The sequence below is a fragment of the Diadema antillarum genome, unplaced genomic scaffold (assembly GCF_040938485.1).
Source record: "Diadema antillarum isolate AM-2024a unplaced genomic scaffold, OU_Dant_1.0 seq00001041_RagTag, whole genome shotgun sequence".
NCBI classification, from domain to species: Eukaryota; Metazoa; Echinodermata; class Echinoidea; order Diadematoida; family Diadematidae; genus Diadema; species Diadema antillarum.
In genome coordinates this window covers 94,224-108,353 of record NW_027271872.1, presented here as the reverse complement: position 1 = coordinate 108,353, position 14,130 = coordinate 94,224, and the positions used below count along the sequence as shown (strand labels likewise).

The 14,130-nt window shown below is 39.2% G+C and overlaps 1 protein-coding gene across 1 annotated transcript in view; it reads right to left on the bottom strand.

The window, feature by feature from the left end:
* The window catches only part of LOC139742991 (serine/threonine-protein phosphatase 2A regulatory subunit B'' subunit delta-like), a 54,362-nt gene extending 46,025 nt beyond the window's left edge, over positions 1-8,337 (bottom strand). Inside the window, exon 1 of the mRNA XM_071653497.1 lies at positions 6,484-8,337. Coding sequence (XP_071509598.1) covers positions 6,484-7,212 — 729 coding nt within the window. The 5' untranslated portion in view covers positions 7,213-8,337. The remainder of the gene's footprint in view (positions 1-6,483) is intronic.
* Between the last annotated feature and the right edge of the window lie 5,793 nt (positions 8,338-14,130).

The window sequence follows — 14,130 nt, the reverse complement described above, 5'->3', positions numbered from 1 at the left end:
TCAAATGACAAAATGCTGAGAAGATTTGTGTACCACCTGAGATCTGAAAGTGCTCCTGTGGCTCCAAGACTAAACTAAGGAAATGAAAAGATGCACAGATAGTCTATACCAAAAACCCTGTTTGAACCTACTATGTGGAATAGTGATGATAACCACAGCAATTTTAATGTTTTTGGCAAGAGAATATCTAGGGCAATGTCAAGAATCTATTCTACAGGATTAATTGTGTTTACATAATGAGCACACACGTTTCAAAAATGCATCATTACATCCTGGACAGAATACCGTAGAACTATGGACCAACAATATTTCTATGAAAGATGAAGAATATGTCTACTCTATTGAGTACATCCCACATTACATAACTTTCACTGATTTTACTCAAGTGCTTGGGTTGATACAGAAAAATTGGATCTAAACTTTGCTATCCAATATATATATATTTTTAATTTTTTTTTTTTTTGGTGGCTCTTCATAGATCGACAGTGATTGCTGTATTTTTGTTATTTGTTTGTTAGTGTTTGTTTTTTGTTTTTACACTGCTTTGGAATTAGAAGTCATCACTTGCAGGGCTTTGTTTTCTACCAGTGATAATTTGCAAAGTGTATGGATGGAATATAAATGCAAAGGGTCTGGAACAGATGCAGTGCAAAGACTAATTTCAGGAAGAGATGCAGAAAAAAAAAAAACAAAGAGAGGGGGAGGACGAAGAATCTGCATCCATCCTCATTTCTCCCTCTATTGGTATTCCACTCAATTCAATTTGACTGTAAGGAGAGAGGACGAGAGAGAATGGGAGACATAGATAGAAACAGAGAGATGGGGAAAGAGAAGGAACGGAGGGAGAGAGAAAGAGAGAGAGAAAATAAGAGAAAAACAGAACGTGGCATAAAGCTGGGATGCATAAAACATTCCCCTAGTACACAAACTGCAATGCATATAATCACTGCTCACTGTACCTTTAAATGCACAGACTAGATGCATGAATTGATACACAATATATGTGCACATGTTTGCATAATACACACACACATGTTGCTACACATGTGAATTGATAGTCATAACAGGTACTGTACACTGCTGCTTTCAGGCAAAATAATATACTTCTAGAGTTTTCTCAAAGTACAAATGACAGTTGACAGATCTAGCCCTTGATAATCCACACAAAAAGATATGTTCCTAGGGCTATGCTACAAAACTATGCCTCACGGCCAACACCACACAGCAATTATTTGCAAAATATTGTGCAACATATTTTCATTCCAATGCCAAAAAACAGAAAAAAAATTGTAGCTAGCTGATTAGAATCACTCATGTGTGATGTATGCATTGTGGGAATTTCTGAACAAATAATCGCTGTCGGGGCAAATACTGCATGCGTAAACATCAGTCTAGCACTTTGTAATGGTAAACATTTCGGAAATATATTTCATGAACTGTCTAAATGGGTAAAATGACATCAAAATCGGTCAAAGGCATTGGCATGGCATTGGCAGACATTATCCTTTGGTACCCATGGTCAGGTGAAAAGCCTCCCCACCCCCCTCCCCCCCCCCCTTTTCCTCTTAAAGGCCATGTTTACCTTTGGGAGCAGCGATTTAAAACCTGTTCAAGATATCACTTTTGATGCATAAAGATACGTAGGTCAGTAAACAGTTGTATCACAAAACATCCTACTATATAAAATTTTTGCAATAAAGCCTAAAATATAAGGAGATATCACTATTTTTCTCATTAAACCATAACTGTAGAAGGGTTAGTCTGGAAACATTTTTATCATAACTATTGTTCACATTTTGTGTTTTAACAATACTTAACACAGATTATACTGGTTCAAATTTTTACGATGGTTGTTTCTATCCCTAACTCACATTTTAGAACTATTTTGAAGCACTAATGCTGGGTTTTTGTTTCATCTGCAAATGGTAAATTATGCCTTTAACAGTCATGGTAGACAACTAATCTTTATCAATCTAATGTTTAAAAAAATAGAGAAAATTTATGAACAGGACCCACGAGGGAGCTGTGAGAACATGACATCATCACCTTCTATCTCCAAATTAGGAAATGGGATTACTGTTATCAATGTGAAACTTGAACATTTTACATTTTTCTCATTCTATGTCCCATCTAACACAGCTCTAAAGGTCTCATTTCACTTCACTTACAAAAGTTAACATTGATATGGAGCAGGATTAAACTCAGATTGATACTTAAACATGTACTTTGAAATGTACCATGTGTCAATATTCACTCAAAGGTGCAATGGGCCGAGATTTCCTCGCGTAAGACTGGGTAAAATATTTTGCAAACTCAAGGGCTCAAGAACCTCCTTATATGGTCTCTGAATGCAGGATTATGTGGTGGGGATTAAATACTAATCTCGTTCATCTTGCATTGGTGATAACAGCATCCTTTGATCCTCACGGATGAGACGAAATCTCCAACATGAGCAGACTCTTTCCTCTGACATTTGTAGGACTAAGAGCATATACAGTAAATATCACCTGGTATACAAAAAAAAAAAAACAACCATTAAAGGGAACGTAAACCCAAAGAGCAATGTGGATTGAGTGAAAGCAGCAACATTAGTAGAACACATCAGTGAAAGTTTGAGGAAAATCGGACAATCGATGCAAAAGTTATGAATTTTTAAAATTTTGGTGTTTGAACCGCTGGATGAGGAGACTACTAGAGGTTATGACGTATGAGTGGACAACAATACAAAGAAAATATAAAGAAAATTCAACAAAAATCCACTTTTCTAGCATTATGAAAGAGCACTTGACTAACCTCTTTCAGAAAGCAGGGGGAATAATTGCTACCCTTAACATATGTCAGTATCAAGTTGATGGAATTTGTAATTTTCATGAAAAATGAATTTTTGTGGAATTTTCTTTATATTTTCTTTATATTGTGGTCCACTCATACGTCATAACCTCTAGTAGTCTCCTCATCCAGCGGTTCCAACACCAAACTTTGAAAATTCATAACTTTTGCATCGATTGTCCGATTTTCCTCAAACTTTCACTGATATGTTCTATTAATGTTGCTGCTTTTACTCAATCCACATTGTTCTTTGGGTCTGCGTTCCCTTTAATCACGTATACTCAATGCTACATCTTACAGCGCTCAAATCACGCCAATGCCTGTTTATACAATCAGTGAAACTGATGATGATGATGGTGATGATATTAATGATGATAATAACAATGATATTTGTAGCAATACTTTGAATGATAATTCTATAAGTCTAGTGGCATGAGAAGAAACTTATCCCACATAGCTATACAACAAAAGAGCATATCCGCCTTTTTTCCATGAACGTGTATAATAAATTTCTCAAGTACCTTGGGCATGTTCGTGGAAAAAAAGGCTGATATAACATTCCATGCACATGAGCCACACAACAAACTCATGGTGTGTCATGCTTTTCAATAAAGCCATGCGTACGTATCCCCTCCCTCCAAGAGATAGGAGAGGGGAGAGACAAATAGAGGGACAGACAGACAAAAATGACGGACAGACAGACAGACAGTGAAAGAGAAAGATACAGCAGGAGAGAGAGAGAGAGAGAGAGAGAGAGAGAGAGAGAGAGAGAATGATGAATATCATATGATGAACTAGCTCCATTTTTGTCCACAGGGAAGTAAGAGTTATTGGCCAGCAAATTGCATGTCCAATATTGGTGAAGGTATCATATAAGGAGTGCCACTTTAGCACAATATATGAGAGCATTACAGCTGTTGTTGATGCTTTTAACTCTTAAAGGTGAAATCACACAATCACCATGAAAAAAAAAAAGATATCCTCAAGTTTATCAAAGATGCTGAATAAATTTGCTGCATACTTAAAGGAAACCCAAACCCAAAGAGAAATGTGGATTGAATGAAAGCAGCAACATTAGTAGAACATATCAGTGAAAGTTTGATGAAAATCGGACAATTGATGCAAAAGTTATGAATTTTTAAAGTTTTGGTGTTGGAACCACTGGATGAGAAGACCTCTAGAGGTTATGATGTCATGATTGTGTGTACAACAATATAAAGAAAATATAAAGGGGATTCCACAATAATTCATTTTTCATGAAAATTACACATTCCATTTACCCCCTGCTTTCTTAAAGCAGTTAACACGGTCTTTCATTATGCTAGAAAAGTGAATTTTTGTGGAATTCCCTTTGTATTTTCTTTATATTGTTGTCCACACATACTTCATAACCTCAAGTAGTCTCCTCATCCAGCAGTTCCAACACCAAAACTTTAAAAATTCATAACATCATAAATTCAACCATCTATTGTCCTATTTTCCTCAAACTTTCACTGACATGTTCTACTAATGTTTCTGCTTTCACTCAATCCACATTTCTCTTTGGGTTTGGGTTTCCTTTAAGATCAGCATTCACAGAAGACCTGTCTATAGTAGGAGGCATTTATTTTGCAAAGCCCTAAATGGCATAAACTTGCACGACTAATGACAGGCATTTCTGGTGTAAAGTTCACAAACTCGCAGACATTAACCCCTAATACCAACACCACAGAATTGCGTCGCAACTATGCACAGATTGATGGAAAGGGTAATCACAGGAACAATTACTGAGGCACTCCCTTTTCAATTGTTTCAAAAGCGGAAAGCAAAACCTCCTCCCATGTCAACTGAGATTCCCTAAAAATTTGTAAGTGTCCCTTGAAATAAAAGCATCTAGACTAGTTCTTTGAAATTAATACAGCTTGACATGGTGGCCTCTTAATTGGCTTCTGATGAAGTATGAGTGAGCTACGGATGTGGGGGAGCCTAATGAGCAAGAGCTCTAATATGTCAAGTTCAAGAGTTCGTGAGCTCCTTGTGACATTTGTCACATTCACACACAAAACCGAAATTAACAGTTTGGGAAAATTAATTTTTGCAACAAGATGCATAAACTTGTGTATGTACGAAAAAAAGAAGAAAATTGTTAATTCCTCCAGTATACATCACAATGTAAAAATTTGTCAAGCTTGATTTTTTTTAAAACTCTCGCGATAATTTGTCCTATGTGGCGTGTGTGAATGGTACATAAAGAAACTATCAAGTCTTTTATCAATCCCATAATGCAACTTGCTACACTAGGTCATATCGTTTAGTCATGCACAGTCTGGAGATTGACAGTGCGTCATTTGCACCCAGTCCTTTGTTTTCAAATGTCATGTTTTGTTTTGGTTATGTTGTTGTTGAGATTTTTTGCATTGTGAAAACAGAGCCATATTAATCGATTTTCACATCGCGATGCAAACACCGATTATTCCTGCGTGTGAATCCGGCTATTAGTTTAACTGGGCAACTGGGTTCTATGCTATCCCAGCCACTGGGAGAAATTCAATCACAACACTAATGAGCTTTCTATTAGCAGCATTAATGGCTGTTCCCTTTGCAACAATTCCTTCTTTCATCGAGAGCTTTACTTTATAGAGAGAAATGTAATCATCGCAATTTAGGGAAAGGGAGCATGTGTCTACGCTCGTACATTTCTGGATTAATTTGTGCTTAAGTGTTCACCCAGACATGCTTGTGCATGTATTGGTGGCATGACATCGATATATTCTTTTAAACTCTTTATGTGCCATGGTATAAACCCCCTGTGTGCGACATTATTCTGAGACACCAACATTGTCATGCTTTGGGAAAACGTTCTGTTTTTGAAATCCATGTAACTTTTATAGATTTCTGTCATGCAACATCTAATCCCATATCCCTCAACCACCCACATGACAAATGCACACCTAGCTGGCCAGGTTATATAATTGTCAACGACATAGTTCTGGGTTGTGCAGCACCTGCGCAATTACATTGGTGAGAAATCACCATATTTCTCAAGCATCATAACATCATAAACTTTCACAGTGGCATAAATGCAAAAGTCAAACACGCAATATCTTAACATTGCAATATTTCCCAAAGAGGACCGGCCTATATAGAGACTGCATAGGTAATCATCTTACCACTTCAGAGCCTGTTTAACCCTTTAGCTCTCAAATACTAATACACTACTTCCCAACAGTTTGACACACTGTAAACCAGGGGCCTGTCGCTTTAATAACTTATAACCTGAGAAAAACTCAGGATGATTTTTAACAGACTTAAAGTCAATGGTAGCATTGTAGTATTACCCTGAGTTTTCAATTTTTTCCAGGCCAATGGGTTCACAATCCATACCACAGGGCTCAAAACAGAGCTCAACATTGACGGTGGCCCAGTGGCCTGGGGCCACTAAAAATCAATGTTGGGCCACCAAATTTCCAAAAAGGGTACCTTTCAGTGGCCCAATTGGTCTTAACTAAAAGCCCAATCGATTGTCATGCATCATTTTATTTCGCACTAATACATTTCTTTTTTGGGGCCACCAAAATATCAAGTTCAAAAGTTTTAGTGGCCAAAATGGGCCACCACAGAAAAAGGTTTGCGTGGAGCAATGCATCTTATAGCCATAAGAGAGGTTGAGGTTACCTTGGGTTTCACCTTGGCTAGATCCTGAGAGTGATGAGGATTAGCCTTGGCCGTTGTTGCCTCGCTGGTGTTCACAAGTTTCTTTGGTGCGTCGATGTGGATGACATTGTTATTGGCTAAATCGCCCGCTGCAGCGATTGCAGCAGACTTTTTCCTCTCTACATCGGACAAGTCATTGCTAGTCACAAGGTCAGGCAAGTTGTTGCTGAGGGCAAGTTCGGGGAAGTTCACGATTTTAATCTCGGCCTTGGCGGGTCCAGCCTTTATCGCCAAGTCCGGGTAGCTGCGGGTTATCGGCTGAGGTACTTGTGATACTGGTGTCGGTGTCGGTGTTGGTGTCGGTGTTGGAGAAGGCGTTGGCGGATCTTCCACGTACCGCAAGAGTTCGTTGCTCCTCCGCTTTTCGTTGATGTCTTCGTCACCTTTTGGGACAACACCCGGTGGGACGGCCACCACAGTGCAGAAACCGTAGTGAATGGCGTGGCAGATGAACGCCGCCTCGGCGAGCACTCGGTCCTGGAGCCGCGTCCTCCCCGTGCCACCACCCCCCTTTGACGGGCAGTCGCGGCCATACTCCGGACTGAACGGGCACCCGAGGAAGCAATTGTGGACGGCGCGCACCTGCCGCTGGTCGACGTGCACACTGGAATAGACGGTGACGCGGGTCGCAACGAGCTTGTAGCTGGCAGGCTGCAAAGGTGGGCGACATTTCTGCATTCTACCACACATGCACTCCTTCCTCTGGCTAAGTCACGTCTGATTACCCCCTTTAAAAAGCCTGAAGCACTTTGGCTTAGAAGGAAGACTTAACATTTGGTTGAGGCATAGCCAGGGGGCAAAGAACCTATTGTTTAGGAAACAGCAGAACTCATGTCATTTTCTTTGAGAAGTCCAGAAAGGCGGAAAAGGGGGATATGGTGAACGGCTGTCTAGGCTCTCAATCAACTACGCTCTGCTACACATTAGAAGACAAGTCTAAACACTTTTTGTTATCATACATATATGGTCGCAATGGGACAATAGTAGCTCCTATTGCAGACACTCCTGGTATGTTCATAAATGGTCACTTTTCTCCATCAAACTTTATAGTCATCATTTTCTGTTACAGCTCTGGGAGCCACCAAAGTGTTAAAGAAATAACTGCAGAGAAATGATGGACATCATAAGATGTGATCACATGGATTGATATCAAAAAGTATTCCAGCTGGTCTCAACATGCATTCAGCTTCACAAGGCAGACTACGCCGATAGACAGTTTGACCTACACATCAACTTTTACGAACTGCGTATATATCGTCTACTTTTGCACTGTCGGCACCCAAACACATCCAATGGCTTGTCCTCAATGCGGCTTGAATCAAATCAAATTTCTTCCAGACACGCGTTGCACGCTCAGTCCGAAGCCCACACTGGCTACTTCCGCACTCCATTCCAATTCACGGCGATTTGGACGGTTCATACTGCACGCAGCGCTTTACCACAGTTGAAAAATTGGTTGCCGGTACGGCAGCATCTCAACATAAAAATCCCTGCCAGTAAGGTCGATGGTGCAATATCCGTAAGCTGCATCTCCTCTGGAGAAATAACAACAACAAAAAACACAACAAAGCTACACTGCTATGATTGGAGATATATGTTAGGAGATCCACTCACTCCTGATTCTCCCACAAAGTGATATTCCACTCAGTGAGTCATATCAATGATATTCCAGTTGACATTTTCCCCTTACTCCAACCACAAGACTCTCCCCACTTCTGTCCCTCTCTTCAGCTCTCTCTCCCTCTGTGGCTTTGAGAACGATCACATCAAACAGTCCAAATTGTTCCATAAAGAGTTCAGCCGCGACAGACGCTGTTCCCTCGGATTGATTACCTTGTCCACACGCCAGGCCCTTCCTGCAGTGTTCTCTCTCCTCCTCTCTCCCCCTCTGTCGCTGTCTCTCTCTGTCACCACAGCCCGGCCGGTACCACGACACGTTCTACTCTACTCGCGTACCAAAAGAATCTTGTGATGACTGTTTTCCCCCTAAAGCACCACGTTGTTTTCATTCAGCTCGATCCTTTTTATGGCCCAGGCATGCGTGATGTGTTGCTTATTATCGTCCCCCTGCTAATCCATTCTGCAATGTGGAGCAAGTTCACAGGAGAGTGCCGGTACATGGGTATGTCATGCCCTCAGCACGGAGTAGAGAGTTCCTCGCTCTTATCAGTGACATAAGAATATCATACATCAAGCACTGCATCCGTGTGAGTTCTCAGTACCGCTGTTGTTCTATCGCCGGCGTTGCTGGTGGTGCAAACTTTTTTATACAGCAGTCACAATTCGCTCCTTCACTTCCACCGGATGGGAGATGGGCACTTAAACTGACGTGTTCCAGGGGGCATCCCCTACACGGCAAACTGTCTTCTGAAGATGCGCCAAAACAACAACACACACAAGACTTAACCAAACGAATCTCTGCCCCTTCTTCTAATTTTCCTCTCCATTCACCTGTCAATGCTATTATATCTCTCTCTGTTCCTCGCTGGCATAGTTTCCAAGATATGACACGCAAATCCTTTTATTGCATAGGTGATGTTCAATCCAGTGGTAAAAAAACCCACAAAAAAACTACAGTTCCATCTGCCTGTGAGTGCTCCTCCAAGCTAAAGCAAGGTATAACACTCTCATTCTGTACGCACTATGCCTATTCCTTCCCCTTGCAGCATTGGTAGGTAGGGGACTGAGGTGAACTTCACACATGGTAGTACGCAAAGTGTGTTTTGATATGTCTTGGGAGAAGCCCACTGGGTAGTCTCGTGCCTCACTCAATCCAGACCCTAGATGGAGGTTTGGCAATATTATTCACACTGCTGCATTTTACAGCTCAGCCCCAATGCTTGTGCAAGTATGCAGCACCTCCCATACAATCAAAATTATAGTCTTTACACATTTTCAGGATTTGTAGTTTGAGAGTCAAGAGATTCTTCGAACTGTGCCAAATTGCGTGCCACATCATTTGATATAATTGTGATGTCCCAGGAGTAGTACTTCACATTGTTCTATGTACAGCAAACATGAACAATTTCTTTTCTTATGAAAAAGAAGTTTACAAAATTTTCACAATGCATATCCCCGCCGACTGCCAAGACCCAATGTCCATACACATCTGCATATCTGTGAAAGAGTCAATTTCTTCTGGAAAATTCCAGAAAATCACATCTTTTATAGGCTACTTATCTTGCATTGGGAAATGAAAGAGTTGTACATATAAAAATATGTTGATTACTCAGCCATGGTTTTTGTTTCAATGCAATCAAAGAAGGCCACAGCAGTCTGATATTTGTTCAATTGTTTTAGTCATCTGAAACTTCTACATGATATTTTATACTCAATTCAATGAGTTTTCCATAGAGTAAATACTCCTTTGATGAAGTGCAAGAAAGGGTGACAATGAGAAGAAAAAAAGCAACCTAGTTTAGGATGAAAAACTATGCAGATTCTTGGTAAAATGTACAATGCAAGTTTAAAATAGCTTACTTTCCAGGAAGTAGATATTTACAAGACAAATCTTTTCAATACCGTACAATGTATGTGAGGTATTTCCTCATTAAGTTTTGAATAACTATATGTGGGACTAAGTACTATACAAGACTGCTTTTCCCTCACAAGGAAATATTTTCAATTTCATTACGCTCTATAGCCTGTATTATGACAAACCTCATCTTTGCATGGATTCTGATAAAAAGATGTCTGTTTTTCAGACTATTGGAGAAAAGTCAAACTTTCACTCATTTCTTGGTGTTCTATCAGATATACACTTAGACCTTCCAAATACCCAAGTGAAGACTGCAACAAAATATGATCATAATTACGTGATATTGGTGAATTACCCTCTAGAGTACAACAAATACTTCTTATGGCTCATTTTCCTCACTGATTTCTGTCTTCTCCGACTGCATTTTTAATACTTTTTACCTGGATGTGCAAGTGCAAATGCAAATACACAAGCGATCAGAGTACAGCTGTCTAGATACTGTGGTGTTTCCATTCAACATCCAAAGGGGGGGAAATATAACATTCTTGAAAATGATCTCATCGAATGCTTTTCTTTGTAGGATGCTATTGACTGCTGATGGTCTCACCATATTGGATCTGATGAAAGAACCTCGCAAAGTACTATTGTCAATTGCATCGGCCAACATTCCACATGGTTTAATCACTTGTGGGGAACTATTAACGTATTGGATGGTTTAACAAATCCATGTAGAAAGCAATTAAGACTTCTTTAAAGAAAAAATTCAAAGTACGACACTGTATGACTTCACATCGCTGCTCGCCTTGGACAACCAAGCGTAAATATTGGGCAACCAAGCATAAATATTGGGCAGGTAAAAATGCTCTTATAAAGATTCTTGCCAACCTGCTGAATCAGGGAAGGTGGACTCATTCCTTTTTTTAAGAGGGGGCGGGGGGGGGGGGGGGGGGGGGGGGAGAGAAGTTGGCACCTAACGAATGTGTGTCACAAACAATTACATTTTGCAAGCATAATGTGAACTTGTACTCTGAATACTTCTTCCAAGAACACTCTGTGCAAAGCTTACAGTCTGGCTGCATTAAAGGAAGCCATGAGTTGAGTAACAAAAGATGAATCTGAAGAAATATTTTGCTCGAGCAAATTTGTCCACACAGTGTTTGACTATTCATTGAACAGCTTCCAGACTGCCTGCGAACTAGCACTGTGGTTACTCTTTTCAATTTTTTATTCATTTCTGATTTTCAGAAGCACCATGTCAGCAAACATTCTCTTCTCTAAGTTCTATGAACTCCTGCAACTTTTTCCAGTCTGCATCTGAAGCACAGATCAGAGAACAACTAAGGTATAAATTTCAAGCTCATCCTACCAATATCTAGCTTATCTAAACAGTAAAAAAAGAAAAGAAAAGGAAACTTCCTCATCTTCATAATGCACATATTGACAGAATTCCAAAGTCGGACAAGGAAAAAGGAACACCACGAGGGTGCAAACTAACTAGAATTGTCACATTCATGGAGTCTAATCCGATTCAGTGTTCACTAGAGCAAAGCACATACAAGGAATACCAAGGGAATTAGCACTTCACCTGATAATCCCAGCACAGTTTACACTGGCTTTCTTTCCCTCCCCCCACCCACCCCACCCCCAAGAAAAATAATACATCCTGTAACAGTGCATGCAGCTTTCCTTGGCATCTCAGACTAGATCAAGATATTGAATGAGTGATATGTTGGTTTTTTTTTAAATGTTCGAAATACAACAACTGTAAGAGATTATCGATCACTGTATTTTCAATCATGTACAGAAATGAGCTTCAGTTTTGGACAGTCCACAAATTCAATTATCATTGGACAAATTTTCACCTTGGATCTTACAGATCAGATAATTGAACCACAATGAAACATACAATCAAAATTGTGATCTCATATTCAAACAAACAACAACTTGACTATCCTGTTTTTAGATGGGCAGAAAGCAATAGGCTCATTAGCACACCCCACAATTAACAGGTTTTGACAATTTTTAGCCAATTTGTATTGAATTACTCTGTAAACTTTATCAGCTCATAACCTGTTTTTGTGTGTCTGATGTTTCCAGCAAATTTTCACTGAACTACTTCTCTGACTTTTCTGTGTGCAGACAAAGCAACATTAAAATATCAGGATGGACTTTGTCTTTGATATTTTATTCTGGTTTTGTGTCTGAATTCATTTATTCTTGTTTCGATAAGCCTGTACTTAATCTTGTTCATATCCTAGTAATAATGACTTAAATAATATTTTTGACACTTCTCAAAGCTACTTCTACACATTACTGGAAGACATCTTGCATTTTGCATCACATTGTTTCTCAGAATGAATTTGCATTTTTTAATACCTGTACATCACATCTCTTCAGCACACCTTGTTTGACCCTGAAAGTGCAATTTGTTTCCCTTTGACTCCTCTCACATCAATCCTTAAAGGACAAGTTCACCTTCATAGACATGTAAATTGAGTGAATGCAGCAATATTAGTAGAACACATCAATGAGAGTTTGAGGAAAATCGGACAATCCGTTCAAAAGTTATGAATTTTTGAAGTTTCTGCTTAGTCACGGCTGGATGAGAAGACTACACAGCTTGTGATGTCATATGAGTACAACGATATAAAGAAAGTATAAAGAAAATTCAAGATATTCTCACTTTTCTCAAATAGCAAAAGAACACTTGACTCCTCTCCTTCAGAAGTCAGGGGGAATGATATTACCCCGAACACACGTCAGCAACAAGTCAAAGAATGTGCACTTTATTAAAAAGTCAAGTTTTTTGAAATTTTCTTTTTATTTTCCTGATATTGTTGTACGCATGTGACATCATACACTGTAGTAGTCTTCTCCTCCAGCAGTGATTGCGCACATACTTTAAAAATTCATAACTTTTGAACGGATTGTCGGATTTTCCCCAAACTTTCAATGATGTGTTCTACTGATATTGATGCATTCACTCAATTCACATGTATAAGAGAGTGAATTTGTCCTTTAAGCAAAATACAAAATGGTTGAAACTTCTTATTGATAATATCATATCCACATGAAGAAGCGCACTCTCTTTGGAAGTGCGGTAAGTACATTCATCCATGACGTTGATAGGTCCAAATTCACTGCATTTTGGCTAATTTTGATTTAATGAGATATCTTTCTTGAATTATTATCTTTCTTGTCTGGCAGAAATACAGCAGATTATTGCATTAAAAGATGGACATATATCAGAGATCATTTGTACCAGTATAAAGATGATGCAATGACACAAATTATAAACAAACTAGAAGTGTCGCTATGGCGACTGGTATGCCTCCGCCATAATGCATGATTCGTCCAATAGGTGTATAGTAAAATGTCTTCACAATGTGTGATGACAGTTTCACATAACTGGCAAAACACTAAAATGACAGGTTTGTCAGAAATGTCTTGAATGTTCACTTTCCTTGAACTAGCTTTGCTTTAATTGTCTATAAAGAGCACAGGTACATGTACAAGTATTTGGGGAATTGAGGATTTTTACTTAACTTTTAACCAACCCTAATATAAGTTTATGCATTGAATAATTTTCAAGGTATGAAGAAAAAGTGTAATTTTTAAGAGTTTGACCTTGACCTTTGACCCTGACTATTGAACCATTACCCCTAAATTCCCTAGCTAATCCCTGCCAGTCAATGCATGAGTATGTACCAAGTTCCATGAAGATACATTGAACCATTTGCGAGAAAAGTAAAATTGTAACATTTTCACCTGACCTTTGACCTTTTACCTTATGACATGAAACTCTCTCTGGAGAATCATTACACAGTAGTACATGTCTACACTAAGTTTCAAGAAAATACCTTTGGGCATTGCATAGATATGGGGGGAATAGCAATATTTTTAGCATTTGACCTTGACCTTTTGACCTTTGACCTCTTGCCAATTTCACTTAAAAACTACTTAACTAATTGCCCCATCATACTTCATCCTTGGACCAAGTTTGGTGAAAGTTGCTTCATCCAGTTTTGAGTTATCACGTAAACAGATAAATTTTAGGATGTGACCTTGATCTTTGACCTTTGACCGCTGTCCGATTCCACTCAAAAAGTAATCAAGTAATTTTCCCATCA